This window comes from Phyllobates terribilis, unplaced genomic scaffold (genome assembly GCF_046119375.1).
Source record: "Phyllobates terribilis strain yellow unplaced genomic scaffold, ASM4611937v1 Scaffold_3__8_contigs__length_932513732, whole genome shotgun sequence".
Lineage (NCBI taxonomy): Eukaryota > Metazoa > Chordata > Amphibia > Anura > Dendrobatidae > Phyllobates > Phyllobates terribilis.
The window spans coordinates 9,941,834-9,965,236 of NW_027362763.1; the positions used below are offsets into that span (position 1 = coordinate 9,941,834).

General features: G+C 43.9%; 1 protein-coding gene across 9 annotated transcripts in view; it reads left to right on the top strand.

The window, feature by feature from the left end:
• LOC141258665 (uncharacterized) overlaps positions 1-23,089 on the top strand; it is an 80,215-nt gene extending 57,126 nt beyond the window's left edge. For 6 of the 9 annotated variants that reach the window (XM_073673634.1, XM_073673633.1, XM_073673636.1 and 3 more), the window contains 2 exons: positions 1,498-2,004; positions 9,345-10,003. In XM_073673634.1, coding sequence (XP_073529735.1) covers positions 1,498-2,004; positions 9,345-9,862 — 1,025 coding nt within the window. In that variant the 3' untranslated portion in view covers positions 9,863-10,003. Of the gene's footprint in view, positions 1-1,497; positions 2,005-9,344; positions 10,004-12,299; positions 12,393-12,886; positions 14,818-15,552; positions 15,656-15,771; positions 17,139-21,188 lie in introns of those variants that run through there. The other 3 variants (XM_073673639.1, XM_073673640.1, XM_073673638.1) reach the window with 3 other exon arrangements.
• The last annotated feature ends 314 nt before the right edge of the window (positions 23,090-23,403 follow it).

Genomic DNA, 23,403 nt, shown 5'->3' on the forward strand with positions numbered 1-23,403 from the left:
TAAAGTTGAGGGACGCATGGATTCCACTCAGTATCAGCAGATTCTTGGCAATAGTGTTCAAGAATCAGTGATAAAGTTGAAGTTACGCAGTGGATGGATCTTTCAGCAAGACAATGATCCAAAACACCTCTCCAAATCTCCTCAGGCATTCATGCAGAGGAACAATTACAATGTTCTGGAATGGCCATCCCAGTCCCCAGACCTGAATATCATTGAACATCTGTGGGATCATGTGAAGAGGGCTGTCCATGCTCGGCGACCATCAAACTTAACTGAACTGGAATTGTTTTGTAAAGAGGAATGGTCAAAAATACCTTCATCCAGGATCCAGGAACTCATTAAAAGCTACAGGAAGCGACTAGAGGCAAAAGGAGGATCTACTAAATATTAATGTCACTTTTCTGGTGAGGTGCCCATACTTATGCACCTGTCAAATTTTGTTTGAATGCAGATTGCACATTTTCTGTTAGTACAATAAACCTCATTTCAAGGCAGAAACATTACTGTGTCCAACAGTTATTACATATATCAAACTGAAATAGCTGTTGCAAAAACACCAATTTTTATAAAACATTAAGCTTAAGATTAATAGGGGTGCCCAAACTTTTTCATATGACTGTATTGACATCTAGTTGCTAGTGGTTGTAACCAGGGATACCCAAGGTCCTGCACATGAGGAAAGAGACCTAGTGAATCAGATAAACTATACTACATTTCTAATTGTAGGTATTTGCTAATATTATTTTTAAGTACAACTCCTACTACATATTGGGATAGGATCTTGGAGATGGGAATAACCCTTTAAGCGCTTCTACAGTAGGAACTCTTACTTGCATTAAAGGTAATGTCGCCCTTAACCATGGGGACAGAAACAACTCCATTGAGAGCTTATTGATCTCTGGAGGGAACATTCACTGCACATGAGCACCTAGGGTCATTATTTCTTGGTGGTCATTTCTAGCAGACGGGTTTACTTAATATAGGTCCCAGATGCAAGTATACCTTGCTCACCACCTTCTTCCATGGTTGCCCTCTCCTTCCTTGAGCTTTTTCCTCCTTCCAGTCAAGCATCGGTGTTGGCCATTGTACTGTTGAGAATCATAGCTTACATTTCATCTTGGAAAACTGAAACTGAGATCCAATTGGTTTCAGAGGACAGCGCCTCAGCTAGTTCTCGTTCCATCGTAACGTTTATCTGGTCGGAGCTCCTATCTTTATACAGTACATGGGCCATGTACGAGTAGATGATGGATTGTCGTTGCTGTGTTCCTTCAAGGGATGCGTTGATGGGCCCAAAACATGCTGGTGTCATTGTGTGATTTTTTGAATGAAGAGATTGAGGTTGGAGAGTTGAGACGTTATTATAGTTTGTGGCCCCTTACACTCTCCCACCAGTACAGATTCGCCAATGGTAACTCTGGATAGTGATTGTCCTCTGTGCAGGTGAGCTTGCCCACCAACTCTAAACTTTTACTTTGTTCTGTGCCAAAATGACAGATACAGGTGAGCCGATCTTGCATATCTCTGATACTGCGTCGCCCGCACAATTTCCTGTCTCGAACTCCCTCGGATCTCAGTCTGCTTCATCCCCCTCTTCCGGAGTTCCGCGTCTACGAATTGTAAAGTTCACTGAGAAGGAACTTGACGTCCTTGTTGACCTGGTGATCGAAAACTATTCTAAACTTTTTGGCAACGAAGCTGATATTACCTCTAGTATGGCTAAGAATGCCATGTGGCAGGCCATAGCTAACGAAGTGAGCTCAGTAGGGGTGGCATCACGCACAAGCGATAAAGTCAAGAAAAGGTGGAAGGATGCTAAGCGGAAAATGAACGAGAAACTGAGCGAAGCCTTGGCTCATGTCGCCGAGACGGGGCGCCGACCCCCACCGCACCTGAGGTTGGCACCGTACGAGCAGAGGCTGAGAGATTTCTTCAAGCCAGAATACAGCAAAGAGGTTGACTGGAACCGAGACAAGGAAGACCTCCCCGAGGAGGTGGAAGCCGGTAAATAGTCTTATTTTGTGTATTACGAAGAGTTTGTTGAGAATTCTGTTAAATTGTTATAGTAGACACGATGTGAAAACACAAGGGACCAATGAGCAAATGTGAGACGTAGGGTTATGGAAACCTCCAGGTTACCCAGGGCCCACGTGTCAGAGCTATTAATGTTTAATACAACACCCCTGGTCTCCAGGAGGTAACAAAAATATCCGTGCTCTAGGTTATTAGTGTTGTCCATGGTGTTTTAAAGGGTCAATATATTAACCATATTCTCTAATAAGTGAATATCACTCGTGTGCAGAGGGTTAACCATACCACTCATGTACTCTCCTAGAATCATAACAATATCCTTGGTGTGTTAAGGGTTAGCAATACTACCAATGTAGGGTGCTCTAATAATATCAGTGGTGTCTAGAGGGTTGTTAATACCAGCCATGTGTTCCATTATGATAATGCAAACCCCAATTCCAAAAAAGTTGGGCCGCTGTGTAAAATGTTAAGAAAAGAAGAATGCGATGATCTGGAAATCTCTTTATCTCCATATTGAACATAAATCATAGATCAGAAGTTGAATGTTGGATATTTTTCTATTGCATTTCAAAACATTAACTCGTTTTGAAATTGATGGTCAAAAAGTTGGGACAGAGTTGTCAAAAGTCTGTAAAAGTGATAATAGTGAAAAAACAGCCGGAGGGTCAATGTTCACAAAAGCCTCATGACTGTGCATAAAAAAAAAAAAAAAAAAAAGCATGTGAGAAAGGCAGAGTCTCTCAGAAGCAAAGATGGTCGGAGGTCACCAATCTATGGATAACTGCGGCTAAAAATGATGGAACAATTTCAGAAACATTGTTCCTGATCATGAAATTGAAAGACTTTTTGAATTTCAAATGAAATGGTAAAATGTCCAACGTTCACCTACTGATGTGTTAAGGGATTTCCAGATCATTGCATTCTTGTTCTCTTTACATTTTAGACCACGTAGCAAATTTTTGGGAATTGGAGCTGTACAATATCCCTATTGTCTAGACTGTTCTACACCCTACCCATGTTTTCTAGTGGGACAATAGCCATATTCCTGGTGTCTAGAGTGATGTTATCATATTAGAAATCATGAGTAGCAATATTCCTGGTGTCTAGTGGGGTAGTGATACTGCCCATGTCTTCTAGTATGATAATATAATATCCCTGGAGTCTAGTGGGGTTGTGATATTACCATATTTTTTTGTTAGGATAATAACTGTATCCCTCGTGTCTGCAGGATTAATATTAATATCCCTTTTATCCTATAATTACTACCCCTTTTTGTAGTATGATAATGCAATATCTCTGTTTCTGGAGGGTAAGTAATGCTACCTGTCATAGAAAATATTATATTCCCCAGGCTAATTACCATACCAATGGAGCTTGTAGTAACACAGACCTGTGATAAATAGACACCTCAGCATAAGGGCCAGAGATTGAAAGAAAGAAAGGAAACCGCTCATTAAACTTCAAAGGGGATCTACTACACTCCTCACAATAGCCGGGTCACTCTCATTTGCATATGTGTTCAATCTGCAGTCTCGCTGGCACCAACATGAAATATGGAATATTGGAAGTTCTATACTTCCGATAATAATAGGACACATATTTTTAGCGGCAGGGTCAGCTAAGGAACAATACTCATATTTTTCCGTATCTGAGAGCCCTGCCGATGAGCTATAACGCAAAAGTACCAAAAGGACGGACAGCAGCCATGTCTTGTCTGGTCTCTACAGAAAGATAAATTTGCAATAAAAAATATGGTGTCACTTGCGAACTTCTACGATCAACCAGCGAGAAGTTGTCGCAGAAGTTAGAGATTTTAATTTAAACATGAAGGGTGGAGACGAGCCCACGTGAGGTCATCACAGGGGAGTGTGTGGGCAGGTCTCCCCTTCGGCATAAAAGATCCAGCTGAAGATGGATCTATACTCATGCCGGGAGTTATATATTCTATAAGCAGGGGTCCCGTTCGATAACTGTCCATTGGAGCACCTCCCCTCCAGCTAAACGGAATCGTCTCTGCGATCGGTCTAGTAAGTTTCTTTTGTTAATCCCTTTTTATTTTGTGTAACTATATTCTTTATTGTATTGTCCTCCTGTCACGCAAGGTGTGGGAAAGACTTGGTGCAACACAAAGGGAAGAGGGAAAGGGGCAGAAGTGGAGACCTCCTAGGTTGACCTAGCGTCACCCTGTCTCCCCTAATGTCCCTGTATTGGTTCTTCACCAATTGCCACACACGTACCTCGCCCTGTCTTTCCCTGGCGTTTGGCTGAGGCAAGGGAAGGGAGGAGATGAGCACTAGTCGATCTTCACTAAACACTATAGATAACAAGGAAGGACAAACAGGGGGAAATAGCTTAGCTTTAGACGACTCCAGACAAATGTGCACGTGTCCTCAAGCTCCAGAGAGGACAAAGTACCGTTCTTGCTAAAGCCTTCACGGGTAGTAATGAATATCGCCGGCACCTCCCTCTAGAACACACCAGGTATTTTTACACTCAGGCCAGGGAGTTAATTAGCCAGAGGGAGGTAGCTTCTGGGTCCTAGAGACAGTCTCTAAGAAGATGTCTGTAATGCCAAACGTAGAGATCTCCTGCAACCAACTGCAGGGCGACTGTCTGTCACCTCTGACACACCCGTGACACCCCCTTTTTAAAATCTTTTGTATATTTTTCATAAACAATGCCTCCCTTTTGGATTAAATATAAAATTTAATAGTTCTGTTTCTTGTGCTCTGTAATCGTTCCTCCTCCGAAGCCATATACGCTACCAGAAAGCAGGCGCCCGATCAGGCCTGTATTATATTTTAAAATATGGTGGTAAAAAATATAAAGCTGCCTGATACAAGGATAATAATGATTTCCCTGGTATCTAGGGGGGGGGAGTTAATGTGGATTTATTCCTTAGAACAAGTTCCTTGGGGGGGCTGCAGGTTATAGACTGATAAGGAACTGAAACTTAACCGAGAAGAATGAAGAATGAACTGGAGTATAAGTTGGTATTCATGAAAAATAGGAGCATGTTCACACTGGCCATTAAACAGACAATACCCAAGACAGAAAGACAATGACCATATTCAAAAAAGCTTAAAAGCCATCCAACCAGCGTCAAGGTGTACATCAATCAGGATGGTCCTAACCACTAGTATTAATACCCCACCATGTGTCAAAGTGACGTCAATGTGAATAATGGCAGAGAAGGATCGGGTCCAGAATATTGATACACAGCTAGAGATGGGTGAACCCGAACAGTAACGCTCGGGGTCTGTACCGAACAACTACTGTTCAGGCACTGACTTCACCAGGAAATCTGTGTTACTGTTTGGGTTCGGCACCCCGAATACCGGGTGTTCTTTGCGCTGTCATCTGCATGACAGTGCGAGAAACTCCGGCGGCTCTGATCGGTGGTAAGATTAATACCGCCGATCAGAGAGCTGCGGTTCCCACGCTGTCAGATGACAGCGTGAGCCCGCAGCTGTGACCAGGGGTAAAAAGTTTACCTCCAGTCACAGGCGTTGGCAGATGGGACTACTACACCCTTCAGCCAAGCCTGCTGTTACCGATAACAGCGAGAGCCGGCGCGGCTGATGGGGAGTATTCATCTGCCGGCGTCTGCACTAAAAATAAATAAAAAACGGCATGGATTCCCCTGGATTTTTGATAACCAGCCAGACAAAGCTGACAGCTGTGGGCTGCAACCCTCAGCTGTCAGCTTTTGCTTGGCTGGTTATCAAGAATAGAGGGGTCCCCACGCCATTTTTTTTAATTATTTAAAGAGATAATTAAAAAAAAAAAAAAACGGCATGGGGTCCCCCTCATTTTTGACAACCAGCCAAGCGACAGATGGGGGCTGGTATTCTCAGGCTGGTAAGGGGCCATGGATATTGGCCCCACCCAGCCTAAAAATAGCAGCCCGCAGCTACCCCAGAAAAGGCGCGTCTATTAGATGCGCCAATTCTGGCATTTTGCCCCGCTCTCCCCATTGACCTGTGGCGATGGCAAGTTGGGGTAATATTTGTGGGGTTGATGTCACCTTTGTATTGTCTGGTGACATCAACCCCGCAGGTTAGTAATGGAGAGGCATCTATAAGACGCCTATCCATTACTATCCTATAGTCTAATTGTTAAATAAAGACAAACACCCAGAATAAAGTCTTTTTTATATGAAATAAAACACACACACACTTTTACTTTTTTATTTTAGAATAACAAACAATGTTATACTCAACACCTAATCCCCGATTCTCTTGTAAGAAAACAAAAAAAACAGCAATAGCCCTCACCTGTCCGAAGTTCTGTCCCACACCGTAATCCAAGTCTGGGCTAAATAGTTTTCAACCTGGACGGTGCCAAGAAGCGACCGTCCCCGGCTGAAAACCACTGAGGAATGAGCTGCTGTGAGCTCAGTCTCAGTGACTAGCGGTGACGTCATAGGGTTCACCGCCGGTCATTGAGGCTGTGTTCCCAGCCAGGCCGCTAGCGGTGATCTCAGAAAGGTCACCACAGTTCATTGCCCCAGCTGGGAACGCGGTCTCAATGACCGGCGGTGAACTCTATGACGTCACCGCTAGTCACTGAGGCCGAGTTTGCAGCATCTCATTCCTCAGTGGTTTTCAGCCGGGGACGGTCACTTCTTAGCACCGTCTAGGTTGAAAACTATTTATCCCAGACTTGGATTACGGTGTCAGCCAGAACTTCGGACAGGTGAAGAATATTGTTGTTTTTTATTTTTGTAAAACTGTGTGTTTTATTTCAAATAAAATAATTTTTCTGAGTGTTTTCCTTTATTTACAATATAACTATAGGATTAGTAATGTAGTAATGTCTTATAAACGCCTCTCCATTACTAGCCCATGGGCTTGATGTCACCGGACAATAAAAAGGTGACATCAACCCCACAAATATTACCCCACTTGTCAGAAAACAGCTGTGAGCTGTTATTAATAGCCAGGGAACATTTAGGCCTAATGGCCCCTTCCTAGGCTATTAATATCAGCCCCCAGTGGTCGACTTTCCCTCTGTTGGTTATGAAAAAGTTTTTTTTTTTAATTCTTTATTTTCCACCTAATGTCCACTGTGGGTGCTGACTACAACTCCCATCATTGTCGTCTCAGGGAGACCAGGCGACAATGATGTGAGCTGCACTCAGTACCCGGCACTCCAGCATTCAACATTCAGGCACTAGAGCTACCGTGAGACCCGTTGGCTTGAACCCAAGAAACCTTTCAGGTTCCCAGAGTTCAAAGCCACTGGGTCTCCCGGCAGCTGTGAGGCTCAGAAACTGATGAGAAACTTTGAGTGGTATTTAAAATTCACTGGACTTTTCAGCTGCTGGAACACTTGGAGACTGTGAACTAAGATTACATTGGGTGTGTATTATACTGTATTTGTTAATAAATGAAAAAAGACGGCGTGGGCTCCCGTGTAATTTCCATAACCAGCAGTGGGAAAGCCCACCACTGGGGGCTGATATTACTAGCCAGAGAAGGGGCCATTAGCCAAAGATGTTTCCTGCCCACAGTTGTTTGCTTAGCATTTACTGGCTAGATTACAGGGTGACCCCAGAAAAAAATTGACATGGGGTCCCCCTATAAAATCTAACTAGCAAAGCCTAGGCAGACAGCTGTGAGCTGATATTAATAGCCAGGGTAGGGGCCATGGATACTGGCCCCCTCCGAGGCTAAAAATATCAGCTCTCAGCAGCCCCAGAAATGGCACAACCAATTCTGGCGCTTAGCCTCGCTCTTCCCACTGCCCTGTGGCGGTGGCAAGTGGGGTAATATTTGTGGGGTTGATGTCACCTTTGTATTGTCCGGTGACATCAACCCCATGGGTTAGTAATGGAGAGGCGTCTATAATACTTCTATCTGTTACTAATCCTATAGTTATATTGTAAATAAAGACACACACCCAGAATGAATTATTTTATTTAAAATAAAACACACAGATACAGTTTTACTTTTTTTTAACAAGCACTGTTCTACTCACCTAACACCGTATCCTCGACGCCCTCATCTCCTGTAAGAAAACAAAAATAAAAAACAACAATATCCTTCTTTATTTAAGAATTAGACTATAGGATTAGTAATGGAGAGGCGTCTTATAGATGCCTCTCCATTACTAAACTGTGGGGTTGATGTCATCGGACAATACAAAGGTGACCTCAGTCCCAAAAATATTAACCCTCTTTCCACCGCCACAGGAGAGTGGGGAGATTCGGACTATCTAATAGATGCGCCTTTTCTGGGATGGCTGCGGGCTGCTAGTTTTAGGCTGGGTGGGGGCCAATATCCATGGCCCCTTATCAGTCTGAAAATACCAGCCCCCATCTGTCTGCTTTAGCTTGGCTGGTTGTCAAAAATACAGGGGAACCCCAAGCCATTTTTTTTTTTTATTTATTTATAGCGCAGGCAAATGAATACTCCCATCAGCCACTCCTGCTCTCGCTGTTATCGGTGACAGCCGGCATAAGCTGATGGGTGTAGTTTTCCCGCCTGTGACCCAAGGTAAACTTTTTACCCCTGGCCAGAGCTGCGGGCTCACACAGTCATGTGACCACGTGGGAACCGCAGCTCTCTGATCGGCGGTATTAATCTTACCACCGGTCAGAGGCAGTGTTTGCTGTGCAGCGTGGCAAACACCCGATGTTCGGTCCCCCCCATTCATGTGAATGGGGTCCGGGTTCGGGTACTGTTGTTGTACCCGAGCTTATAATAAACTGTTCGGTATTTGGCTGAACCCGCCGGACCCGAACAGTCAGGAGTTCGCCCATCACCATACACAGCAAATGTGAAGCTATATAAATGTAATGTCCAGCTCTAAAGGAATCTAGGCCGCACCCGTACCTGCACTGATTGCAGAAACTTAATCAATGTCCAAGATGGGCACATCCCTTTTGAACAAGGATTTGGATTGATAAAGTTTAGTTGAATTCAGGACTTGGGGAGTTATAAGATCAGAGATGTAAAAGATAGAGGCCGATTGGTCTAGGATTACAGAAACAAGGGAATGATGAAATTTAGTTTTAATTCTTTACAGCCAGAAGTTCTAATCCTACATCGCACCTGATCCGGTGAGATTATGGGACGGCACGTTGGAACGAGTTGAATGAAAGGAAAGAACTTAAATTTAGGTAAAAAGTGAGAGTAGAGGAAAGACTTCAAGACCCAATATAGAATATGCCAATTTCTCAGTCATATAGGATTTGTACAAATTGTAAAATGTTTTGGGGATTGCGGGGATGGTCTTAACGACGTTGTAAAGAGTTGATTTACATACCATTATTACCTACGATAATATGATAACTTTTCTGTGTTTAGAGCCCATAGAATGCTTCCATTCCGAGGCGGCTTCCGGCTTCTCTCCTCAGTGCCAAGATGTGGCGGCTGAAGACTCCAGTAAAGACTCCTCAGAAGAACCATCAGTAATCTCACCAGACAGTCAGAAGCATCAGCCCAAGGATGTCATTGGAGAACGGGAGACCACTGCGGAGTTAAATCCTGAGCCGCGCGACCACCGCCAGCTGTCAGCTATAAGCAGCACTCTGCACAACCTGACCTCTCGCCAGCGGGAGTCCAACCTCCTCATGCAGGAGCAGAACGCTATCTTGTCTCAGATTGCTTACTCTTTAAACCTTCTACAGATCCAACAGACCGATGGACTGGCCACCCTGGGCAATATTATACAAAAGGGCATTGAGGTCATACGTCCTACCTCATGTACGTCGCCCTGTGATCGGACCACAGAGCACTCCAGTGTCCACACGGGTCTGCGGCGGCAGGTGATGACCATAAGTCATGCTGATCAGCCTGTCCCCCCAAAACGGAAAATAACCTAGTCAACTCCTTCCCTACCCCAGACTCATAAGTGTCGCTTTTATTGTATTTTTGGGTTCTGATGATTATTTTTTAGGAATGTCTCTGAATTTTAAAAGAAATATTTCATTTTTATTGTTATAAATAAAACCTCTCTAAATTTGTTTTTTTTTTTTGTTTATTTCTTGTGTGTTGCGAATGACAAGAGAGAAAGTGATGTGTGAGCTGATGAGTCTCCCAGATATCCCCTCGAATACCATGACATTGTTCATAATATAGTAGGGTACTTGTGCCAATTGTGTAGGGTGAGGATGAAGATAAAGAAGCAAATTTACCCAGCTTGGGTTACAGGTATAGCTGCCCATGTTGTGACAGCTGATTGGTGACAATTTTGCTGAACTGACGGTACCTGCCAAAATATGCCAGACATAGATGTTCTAATGGGCAACCTATGCTCATTATATCATTTCCTGTAAGCTGATGTGTTGAGTGAATCGGGAGATCTATTCTATGTCTATCTCCAAGTCTTGCATTTGGACTATTGGGATTGTGGCCATGTGGGCCTCATTTCTAGTGGCTCCAGCCTCCCTAACTCTGACAGCCAGGTGTCCAGGATTCACTATCCTGTCCCAGGGCACCGCTCGTTTGTGATCCTTTCTGCTTGACTTGTCTTATCCAATGCATTGTTAATTGGAATACTTGAGCAGTACAACCAGCTCTGGACCCTATATCAGAGACCACAGAACTGAGTTCAGGGCAAGGGTTTCTAAATGTTTGCTGCTGGCCACCCTAGGAAATATATTCTGTCTCAAAGTTAGATATCACCCTCCACACCTTCCCATTTGATGATAGAGCTGGCGGTTAAGCACCAAGTGGTGCTATACTCCACTTCTCCTGCCTGGTCCACTCTATCACATGATCCTGGAGTCACAACCAACATCTCACATTTGTTTTCACTATGACTGATTACCCAGAAATATGTTGTGAGTGGAACGCTAAAATATCTTTAATGAGGTGTTATGCTTCATGCGTTGGAGTGGGGCTCTTCATGCGTTGGAGTGGGGCTCTTCATGCGTTGGAGTGGGGCTCTTCATGCGTTGGAGTGGGGCTCTTCATGCGTTGGAGTGGGGCTCTTCATGCGTTGGAGTGGGGCTCTTCATGCGTTGGAGTGGGGCTCTTCATGCGTTGGAGTGGGGCTCTTCATGCGTTGGAGTGGGGATCTTCATGGGGTCGAGTTTAGGATTCAGCTAGGTTCTTCATAAGGTGGAGATTTTTTTTTTTTATTCTTGGATTTAGTTTGGTTGGGCATGAGGTGAAATTTAGTTCTTAATTTGGTAGAATTTGGACAATAATAGGGTTGGAGTTTCTTCTTCTTTGGGTGGAGTTTGGTTCTTCATAGGATGGAGTTTATTTTTTGTTATTTATGGGGTGGAATTTGTTTCTTCATGGGGGAGTTTGGCTCTTCATTGTATGGAGTCACATGTGGCCATGATTGCGGGTTATATCCCTGTGGTTAGGGCAGGTGGGTTAAGACCATTCCTAATTTTTTCTCCAATGGTTTGCATGGAATATACAGATCAGAAATCTCCGTGGATCAGCCTGCTGCAGTGATTTACCCTATTAAGACTATTTACCAGCTGACATTGTAATAGTCTAATGGTCTTCACACCCAAGAACGTGATTCTGATGTGTACAATGATGGTAATGGTCATCCGTTAGTGCTTGAGTATATTGTGAAAGACGTATAAACCTTTATTTCTGTTTCACCCTCACCACTACCAAATCAAGCCTGCAGTTTAAAGTATTAAGGTTTATTGTTGGTGTAAATGGCCATATCCAGGGACATTGTCCAGACGACTTGTTATAATTGTATTTATTTGCCTTCCTAAACCTCTTACAATGGTATAAATGATCTTTTGTTGTATTAATAACACTGCAAACCTCCATTCTTTACACTGCAAAGTGAATCCAGAATTGTAATGCTGCAAAACATCAATACGGTTAGCAAGTTGTATCATGGTGCTGATGTTGGACATTCGCTCTGCCCAGGTCTTCAACCAATGTGGCCAATAAAAAAAAGATGGTGGGCCGAGACTCCCTTCACTTTCATTAATAAGACAATCTGTGAATTGAAAGTGGTAATGAAAAGAAACCCGCAACCTCATTATGCATGTTACTCCCATAACATGGGCTCCTGGTGCTCGTTGGTTCTTCCACTGAAATGATTGGCATCCATACTTTGATTGTAAACTTAAGACCTTAGGTGAGAACAGTTATCTGAAATGATCTGTAAAGACTGGAGAGTTTCTTTGAAGCATATTTTGGTAAAACTCTTGATTTTGTTTGACAATAATAATCAGATTTTCTTCAGTTTTTGACTCTTCCCAAGACTACTTTCGCCCCCAGTTGACTGTTATCCTGCAGATAATTCACTTTCTGCTCTTCTCTCTTGCTCCATAGATAGTAATCCAGCCTCCAGGATACAAGAGATGACGGAAATTTGGGTAAACCAGACATCTGGAGACATGGAAACCGCTGAAGGTTCCAACCAAGGTGAATGGAAAGACCCAATGCCCTCCAAACCTACCAACAGAATACTTGTGATTCCATAATTTCCAGGTCTGCCCACACCATTGCCAACAAAGCTCATACATGTCCCAATCTTATGTGGTAAGGTTGGTGTTAATTTAGCTCGTATATACCGAAAATATGCCCAGGTCCACCTAAATTCATCTACCAAAGCCATACCCTAGTCTGGCCATGTCTGCCTAAACCACAGGCAGTTCAACAATATTCATAGTCAGGTGTACCCAAACCAAGGTCTAGCTCGGTGGCCCATTAGCTGACTTGGGCATGGTTTCGGCAGATATATGTGTTAAAAAAATTTGCCAGTTTTTCCAGTCACACCCAAACCATTCCAGACTATTAAATTATGTCTAGGTTTCCCCATACATTCCCAATCATACAACTGATTTGCTCCTTCGTCGCCTTGGGGTCCTGAATGGGCTGTGAGTCCTCTATAACAGAGTGGTGTCTTTCTGTTACAGAGAACATGCGAGACATGGCGGTGGAGGATGGGCCGGCTAGCTCACATTGCTTCCTCAACGGCTCATTCTATAAGTGGAGCGATTGGCATAATCATGTTGGCATCCTATCTCCTCTGCCCCAGCACAGAAGAGACCGGCCTTACCAGTGCAGCGAATGTCCTAAATCTTTCTCGGACCTATCCCGATTCTTAAGGCACCAGATCGGTCACACAGGTGGAAGACCATACCATTGTCATCACTGCGTGAAGACATTTCGACAACCCTACGAGCTCATGGTTCACCAGAGGGTTCACACTGGAGAGAAGCCGTATCAGTGCACTGTGTGTGGCAAAAAGTTCATCAAGAACTCGATCCTGAAGGTTCATCAGCGAATTCACACTGGAGAACGACCCTACAAGTGCACCCAGTGCTCGAAGAGTTTCGTCCAGTCACATCATCTAAAGACTCACCAGCGGACTCATCTAGGAAGCAGGCTCCAGAACTTCTAGCGGGACATCAGAACTAGGGGGTCTTTTCTAGGGTGGGTGGGATCTTGAATCAAAACATTGATTGGATATAAGATTCCATAATTTCACCAAAGTAGGATAAAAGGAGTGAAAAGCCAATGATCGTGGAGATGAGGAGCAATGGAAGGGACAACACCTGTTAGGAGACAGAATGTGACTAAACTCCAGGTAACTTACCCTACAACCTCAGTTTGTGCTAGATTTATGGGATTAGACACAACAAATAGAAATTCCTCCTTCAAGCTGTATTTATTTCAAGTCTGATTCTACATTTTTCGTACGAATATCGGTACAAATTCCCACTCAGGAAGTCATGCCGATCTTGGTGATATCTGGCACTGGAAGCCTCCTTTATGGCCAAAATCTTCGGCTTCCCACTGGTGGACATCTTGACGTACATTTGATTTCAGGGTGGCATGTCCCTATAGATTTTTGGAAAATCATAATACTCTATAATTTAGAGGATCCTGTCCTGGCACTTTAACAAAACCTGCTCGGCCTGTAAGAATGTGGGAGAAGAATAGAAAGCTGTGGTTTTTGCTTTTTATGAAGTTGTTGTATGGGAGGCAGATGCAGCAGGCTCATTCAGGCCTTGGTGCGTTGGGCGCTTGAGGGTCCTTGCCACATAAGACATCAATATTATAAACTCTGTGTGATGGGAGCTAAAAATGTAATACTGGGTCCCAGGTACCTCGTTTTACCCTCTGTGGGCTATAAAAGGGCCCTAAAGTCACAGTGTTCAACTCATAACTGCATATGTGATTGATAAGAGTCCGAATTCAGGGACCTCCACCGATCTTAATAATAGGGTCCCACAGTTCAGTTCCGCGTTTGAAGTGGCAACCGAGCAAAGTCTATAGTACTAGCGGAGTACAGCGCCCGTCAGCCTCTATGGACAATAACTGGATCAGCAGTACGTATGCTTAATACAATGCTCCATTGAAACACGGGACTGAGGACCCTCATTTTTGTGAACTCAGAGGGTCCCAGTGGTCAGACCCCTTATCCCGCATCGATCACACACTTCTTATAAAGAATATGTTGAGCTCGTGCTACAACCTCCTTTACGTAGTGATAGTTCTTCTGCATACCACCAAAGTGTCAGTAGTTAGGAGAATGATACAGATACCACCATGACGGCGCTCATTTCATGTGAACTGCATCATGGATACAAGAGCCCAATGAGTTTTGTGGGGTCTTAATCCTTTATTCCATGGAACCGGAGGGACAGTTTTGGCATGCAGGAAAGCGCGTGGAGTCTGGTGGGATATTTCAGTTCCGGAAATCGTACTCCTTTCGGTGAGCTTTAGGAATATTCTCACTCAAACTACCAAGCAGGCGGCGGTGTCACCTGGACTCCTGTCTAACCGCTTCACCTCCAACATTGGCCTCTCAACCAAGAAGACTTCTCCGGTACTCAATAAGGTAAGTGATCAGTTGATATCTTGTCTATTTCACGCAGAGCGGTCAAGACAAGACAAGTCCTTTGGGTGCCTAAGACAAACCTGGCAAAATGTGCCATCAACCGCGCCCCTATAACATTGTCGGCTACTGTGCCTCAATAACAATAAAATCCTCAGTACCTGTATAAGTACCACTATAACTGTGAGCACCACAAAGCCCCATCTAAGAGGCCCCAATAACAATTACAATCATGGTGCCTCATAATAGTATCCCCTATAACCATGACATCCAAAGTGTCCAGTGACAGTGCCATTTAACACTAGAACTACTGATGGAGTCATTTTGACTCCTTTCGTTTTTTATTTCTCTTCTGTGACTACATTTTTCAGAATTCCGGCTTGAAACTCGGTGACTTTTCCTCAAATATGATGTGAAAAAAGATTTTGTGAGAATAAATAATTTTGGTGAAAAATTTGCGCGTTTTTTTCAAAATTTACCAAGAACTACTGAAGGGAGTCATTTTGACTCCCTACTATATTTGAGGTCCTTTTGTCACTAAATGTTGCTATAAAGTTTTGTGCATAATTTTTTGTCTTATTTACCCTGATGTTCATATAGATGTAGTTCAATTTACATGTCAACTTTTCACATTTTCCTTGTGTTTTACCTGCTTGTATTACTGTGTAATGCTGAACAAAATAGCTTGTTTACTCTAGGCTCTTATCTTATGCTAATGAAGGGTGGTGTTTTTCTAAGGTCCTAGCAGGAGACCCTATTCTGGATAGTAACTTTACTTTCAGTTCAGCTGAAGAGACAAAGAGAACAGACGCAGACATACGAGCTCTGAAGACTCATACAGGTATGAATTGTTATGAAATAGTTTAGCTGTCTGTCAACTGATTCAGCCCACCTACTTTTGAAGGTGGCAGAACAGTTATTATTTCTTTTAGTTTTCATTTCATTTCTATTTTTCAGCAGGGAACTATATAGAATTATGGAATTTGTGAGGAATATGGAGAGAAGGCGTGACAGCCAAAATATTCTTCGAGAAGCACCTGGCCCTACAGGATACGCCAGAAGAAATATCATTATCGATAGTCCTTTGAGCGCATGGCGTTTATTTTTTGATTCATATATATTGACACATATAAAGAACTGTACGCTTGCAGAAGCATGCAGGAACAATAATTTACAGTTTACTCTATCTGATGAGGAGCTAGATGCATTCATTGCGATATTCTATGCTCGTGGAATATCTGGCACGAACCGTCACTCGATTAGCAGTATTTGGTGTAATGACTAGGGAATACCGTTTTGCAAAGCGACAATGTCTAGGGACCGCTTTGTTGAAATTATGAGGTTTCTCAGATTTGATGAGAAATCTACTCGATCGGAGAGACTGCAAACGGACAAGTTTGCTCTATTTTCTACTGTGTGGGACAGGTTTATTGAAAATTGTATTGCGTGTTACAAACCTGGCCCATACATAACGGTGGTTGAGCAACTTTTCCCAAGCAAAACTAGGTGTCCATTCACGCAGTACATGCCTTCCAAACCAGATAAATATGGCCACAAATATTGGCTAGCTGTTGATAAGAGGAGCAAATATCTGGCAAATGGCTTCCCTTATCTAGGCAAAGATGACACACGCCGTGCTGAGGACCGTTTAGCTGACCATGTGGTAATGAAGTTATTGGACCCGTTTTTGAAAAAAGGTCGCAATGTTACAACCGATAATTATTTTACTTCAGTAAAATTAGCTAAACAGCTAAAAAGCAAAGGAACAACCATCGTGGGAACACTGAACAAGATAAGGCGAGAAGTGCCTAAAGAAATAAAATCCATGAAAGAGGAATTGTACAACACTAAAGTGTTTAGAAATGAAGACAATTTTACACTTACAGTATATCAAGGAAAGCCCAACAAAAATGTTGTCATTTTGAGTTCCGTCCATCCAGATGTTGTTGTTGCGTCTGATTCCGCTAAAAAAACTCCAGAAACGGTAAAGTTTTACAATGAAACAAAATATGGAGTAGATGTAGTGGATCAGATGGCACGAAAATATACCACACGAACATGCACAAGGAGATGGCCTGTTCATGCATTTGAAAATGCCTTAGACTTTGCGGGTATAAATGCATGGATAATATTCAAGGAGATTACCCACCAAAAAATGTCACGCAAGGCATTTTTGCAAACGCTTGTGAGAGAGTTGAGTGGTCCTTATGTCACAGATAGGGAAAAGGGTTCCACGTCCCAAGTTTCTACATGCTCAGAAGTGATGGTTCAAACAAAATTTTGCCAGATCAAAGAAAAGTGCAAGAAAAATAGATCAGTCGGAAATTGTAAGACTTGTGGTAAGTCTTTGTGTGGGCAATGTACTGCCATAAATCAAAGGCAATGCCTAAAATGCGAAACACCAAATGTTTAGAAGGTGAATTCTGCGCCATATTTTCATTTTTATGCTCCTCCACCTACATTTTCTCTGCTTTTTGTTCTTCAGTTGTTGTTTATATGTGTGCACTTGAATAAAAAAAAATGTTTGAAAAACGTCTATTATAATTATTGTTATTTTCTGTAGAAAAATAAGAAAAGCAGAAAAAAAACAATCAAAAGCATTACTGTTGGATCTCACAATAATAATACATTACAAAAAATATAATTATTAATAAATAACCACAAATGAAACTCTAAAAATAAACGAAAACAAGCAAGGAGTCAAAATGACTCCTTTCAGTAGTTCTAGGCGGGGTCACGAGTCCAGTAGTCCTAGTGTTAAAAGTGACTGTCATAATGATCATCCCATAAGTACCACCACTGTTCCCTCAGTCGGTGCTGCTTCTACCATGAGGCGAGATGAGCATTATGCTGCCTCCCGGGAGTCCTATTTGACCTGTTTTTTAAAACCCTGTGTTAAACTGACCATCAGTTCAGCAAAGCGGTAGCATGCAGGTTCTCCGCTCTCTGAACTCAATTGCATTAAAATCTTTCACACACAAGTACAGTTGCAGAAATGAGAGTTGGCACTGCAGAGATGGCATAATGATGTCACCATTACTCGTCACTACTTTGCCGCAGAGGAGGGGAGAACAAGAAGGCAAGTGCTCCATGGAACCGAAGATACCTGGGACTTTTACTGTAATCCCTCACGAATACCCCTTATGTGTTAGTCTAAGGGTACAGTATGGGGGGCGTCAGTGTGAGAGTGGGCACAATATAGAGAGAGGGCAGTGTGAGGGCACAATATGGATAAAAAAAAAGTGGGGAGATACTATGGAGATGTGACATGAGGGATACAGTGTGAAAGCACAGTGTGGACATCATGAGGAGAAACGAGGGGACACCATGGGGATAGTGTGGAGGCCAGAGTCCATAAGAGAGGACAAGTGTTGTTATACTTCATAAGAAAGGACAGAGTGATGGTTATAGTTCATAAGGGAGGACACTGTGGTGGTTATAGTTCATATGAGCAGACAATGTGGTGGTTATATTTCATGAGGGAGGACAGCTTGGCGGTTATAGTTCATAAGGGATGGCAGTTATAGTTCATAAGGGAACTTCTTATGTACAGCACCATGGAATCAATGGTGCTATATACTGTAAATAAATAATAGTACGGGAAGACATAGCAGTTTTCATTCACAAGAGCAGAAGGTGTTGTGGTTGTAGTTCATAATGCAGCAGTTATAGATCATAAGACTGGAAGGTGTGGCAGTTATAGTTTATAAGAGCAGAAAGTGTGGTTGTAGCTCATAAGAGCCAACAGTGGTGGTTATGGTTCATAAGAGTGGACAGTGTGGTGGTTATAACTAGTGTTGAACGAGTATGACTCATTAACCCTTTCAGCGAGCACGCTCGGGTGCCCGCCACTTCTTTTACTGTCGCCACGGCTGCAAGTGTCACGGCTGTTAGACAGCCGTGACACTTGCAGAGACTTCCTAACAAACAAGCAATCCCTGCATGTGTCACAGCTGTCTTAACAGCCGTGACACTTGCAGCCGCGGTGACAATAAAAGAAATGCCGAGCACGCCAAAACACTCGGCGAGCTGCTCTCCCGAAAGAGTTAATAAGTCATACTCGCTCAACACTAGTTATAACACATTAGGGCAGAGTATGGCAGTTGGTTGTAGTACATAAGGGAGGACAGTGTAGATAGTATAGTTCATAAGAGCATAAGTCGGCCGTTACCATTCATAAGAGCAGACAGTGTGACAGTTATAGTTCATAAGAAGGATAGTGTAGCGGTTTTAGTTTATTAAAGTGGAAAGTGTGTAAGCAATGTACCTTGACAGCATGGGGGGGACAATTGAGGGGCAATTAATCAGAGGCGCAGCATGACCAGACATTATTCAGGGGAACTATAATGACACTTATTTTTAACGGCACTGTGTTGGGATATAGTGCGAGAGTCCAGAGAAGAGAAAATTTTGCAGAGACGAGCAGACGAGCTGTGGATGTGAAAGTCATCATTGCATCTGACCCAAATGAAGAAGAAAGGGACGAGAACGTCTCCAATCAGAGAAGACGTAAAATTCAAATTTGCCGAAGTGCTACAATTTTCAAAACAAAAATTTATTTTGTAACTAAGTTATTCTCTGTAAATTTAATGTTTCTTACTATACTCTGGATGTAAAGAAATAAGTAATATCCCTCCCCTCTCCGGCCACCTCACTGCTTTCAGCCTTACATTCGGTCTCCTGGGCCTCTTCCACTTTCTTGTGCTGCGCTTCCGGTATCTTCACACTAGAGCGGGACTTCCAATCCATGACCAGGCTTCGGGATGTCCCTGCGTGTCTTGATGTCACAACTTGCACTACGACCTTACGAAATACAATGACCCGAGGCCTGGATGCAGCTGGAAGTCCCAATCTAAAGTGAAGACACCAGAGATGCGAGTGTGGAAAGCGACCCAACAGGCCAAATGGTGGGTAATGAGTAGTGAGGCAGCCGAAGAAGTCAGTATTTTTTATATATATATATATATATATATATATATATATATATATATATATATAATTTTACCATTTTCTAGCTTTCTATAATTTAGCAAAATGGCAGTCAGCTGGCTGCTATTTTTGCAGAATTCACATACAGAAGATTACAAAAAATCCATATTTGAGAATATTTTCTCTTAAATTAATGTTCTCATTGCTACATACATTGCGATTTACTTCTGAACTAATCTTGATGATGCATACATGTACTGATGGTGGTTCTGTTTATACATTGTATACATGCACTGGTAGTGGTTCTGGTGATGTATTCATATGATGATGGTTCTGGTGCTGTGTTCATGTACTGATGACGGTTCTCGTGTTGTATTCATATAATGTTAATGGTTCTAGTGCTGCATTCATGTACTAATTGATGGTGGTTCTGGGGCCTTATTCATGTATTGATGGTGATTTCTGTGCTGTATTCATGTACTGAATATGTATTTATTGACTGATGGTGAGTTCTGTTGATGAAGTTATGTACTGGTGGTGGTTCAGGTGCTGTATTCATGTACTGGTGGTGGTTCAGGTGCTGTATTCATGTGCTGAGTCTGGTTCTGGTGATGTATTCATGTGCAGATGGTTATCCTGCTGTATTTGTGTACTGAAGGTGGTTTGCTCATGGGGCAAGCGACATAGTTAATCAGAAGAACTATACTACATTTTAATTGGAGGCATTTGCTAATACTATTATTACATCTACTACATATTGGCATAGGTTCTGGAGATTGGAATACTCCTTTAAGTTCCCATGACTGTGCCCAGTGCACAAGGTCCATACAGACATGGAGAGGGAAGAACACGACCGGTCCCAGCCAACATCTTTGGGATATACTAAGACAAAGATTGTGAGGCCGTTATATCTGCAGAGGAGCCGACTTCATATGGATGTAGAATAGGAGGTTGAAAAAGATCCTGGAGGTGGATGTGGGGGGGGGGGAGGGGCACAAACTTTTCTCCATATAGTGTATCTGTAGAATCCATGCTTCTGTTTGGGGGATGGGAAGATGAGGTTGCTGTGCTTAGCGGTAGTAAAACATCATATCCCAGTTTATCTTCCTGTCTTACATGTGACTGCTCATTATGGCGGTGCACATCATACTCCTATAGTGACGTCAGGTCTTATGCTGCGGTCACACCCAAAGCTGCATTTAGTAGTCCGTTGCTTTCCTTTCATCTTTCCGGTGCCATTGTGGGATATGTAATATAGTTTCAACCCTGATGTAGACAAGACCACATCCCGCCACAAGTCAGCGCTGCAGGACGCTATGGGCACCAGCAGCAAGTCTACACGGAAGAGCCAATAGCATGGTGGCCGCAGCTTTGGATGTAACTGGAGCATAGCACATCATGTTGTGTATAACTGCACCTTACACAGAAATCATTTATCTCCTCAGATGGATCCACCCGATAATTCAGAAATCACTCATCTCCAGCCATTGATGACTACGAGTCTCAACATCTCCAGTCTATGACCTCAAAACTCCCAACCCCAAGAAGGCGCCGGAGAAGATAATGGCGCGGACACAGAGTAGTGACGTCGATGATTGTGTATGGACTGTATAATGTGGGGCCGCTCACCATACAGCCTGTCCGAGACGCCGAGGCCGACCTCGAGCGCTCACCTCAATAAACAGATGAATATGACAGCGCCTCCTGGTGATGACCACCACGCTTACATCATTAGGGACAATTATTTTGGCCCCGTCCTCCCTGTTACTTACCTTCTCTGTTGTTCATGTAGCGCGCGTTGCGACCCACAGCCCATTCGTGACGCCCTGAGAACAAGGGTGATGTCATATCAGTGATGTCATCACCAGGGGCGGGGCTGACTCCCTCTCACACAACTTATAGGCATGTGAATTTAGCCCATCCCCTGTGCAGCCTGGACGCCAAGCACAGCTCTGGTAAGTCTCTCCTCATACATAAAGTGGCTGCGGGCGTCCTCTGTACAGCAGAACAGTGACTGCAGCTCTGGAGCGTGGGCACCAGCACCTCCACATGGGCCGGGACCAGACCGGACCAATCACAACTGGCCTCAGCGACCAATCAGAGCACAGCTGTAATTCTATCACAGCAACCAGGGGGGCAGATTTCATTTCACCCAATCAGTGCTCAGCTGTCATTACCCACAGCAACCAATCAGATCTCCACTTTCACTTTACCTCAGCAGTTTATTTATGCCAGGTAGAGGTTTCTCTGCATAAGGCAGCAGTGATACACGGTGTGTGTGATAGCGGAGGGCGGTAGTGATGTGTGATACACGGTGTGTGTGATAGCGGAGGGCGGTAGTGATGTGTGATGCACGGTGTATGATAGTGGAGGGAGGTAGTGATGGGTGATACACAGTGTATGTGATAGCGGAGGGCGGTAGTGATGTGTGATGGCGGAGGGAGGTAGTGATGTGTGATACACGGTGTATGTGATAGTGGAGGGCGGTAGTGATGTGTGATGGCGGAGGGAGGTAGTGATGTGTGATACACGGTGTATGTGATAGTGGAGGGCGGTAGTGATGTGTGATACACGGTGTGTGTGATAGCGGAGGGCGGTAGTGATGTGTGATGCACGGTGTATGTGATAGTGGAGGGAGGTAGTGATGGGTGATACACAGTGTATGTGATAGTGGAGGGAGGTAGTGATGGGTGATACACAGTGTATGTGATAGTGGAGGGAGGTAGTGATGGGTGATACACGGTGTGTGTGATAGCGGAGGGCGGTAGTGATGTGTGATACACGGTGTGTGTGATAGCGGAGGGCGGTAGTGATGTGTGATACACGGTGTGTGTGTGATAGCGGAGGGCGGTAGTGATGTGTGATACACGGTGTGTGTGATAGCGGAGGGCGGTAGTGATGGGTGATACACGGTGTATGTGATAGCGGAGGGCGGTAGTGATGTGTGATGGCGGAGGGAGGTAGTGATGGGTGATACACGGTGTGTGTGATAGTGGAGGGCGGTAGTGATGTGTGATACACGGTGTATGTGATAGTGGAGGGCGGTAGTGATGTGTGATACACGGTGTATGTGATAGTGGAGGGCGGTAGTGATGTGTGATACACGGTGTGTGTGATAGCGGAGGGCGGTAGTGATGTGTGATGCACGGTGTATGTGATAGTGGAGGGAGGTAGTGATGGGTGATACACAGTGTATGTGATAGCGGAGGGCGGTAGTGATGTGTGATGGCGGAGGGAGGTAGTGATGTGTGATACACGGTGTATGTGATAGTGGAGGGCGGTAGTGATGTGTGATACACGGTGTGTGTGATAGCGGAGGGCGGTAGTGATGTGTGATGCACGGTGTATGTGATAGTGGAGGGCGGTAGTGATGGGTGATACACGGTGTATGTGATAGCGGAGGGCGGTAGTGATGGGTGATACACGGTGTATGTGATAGTGGAGGGTGGTAGTGATGTGTGATACATGGTGTATGTGATAGTGGAGGGCGGTAGTGATGTGTGATACACGGTGTATGTGATAGCGGAGGGCGGTAGTGATGTGTGATACACGGTGTATGTGATAGCGGAGGGCGGTAGTGATGTGTGTGATACACGGTGTATGTGATAGCGGAGGGCGGTAGTGATGTGTGTGATACACGGTGTATGTGATAGCGGAGGG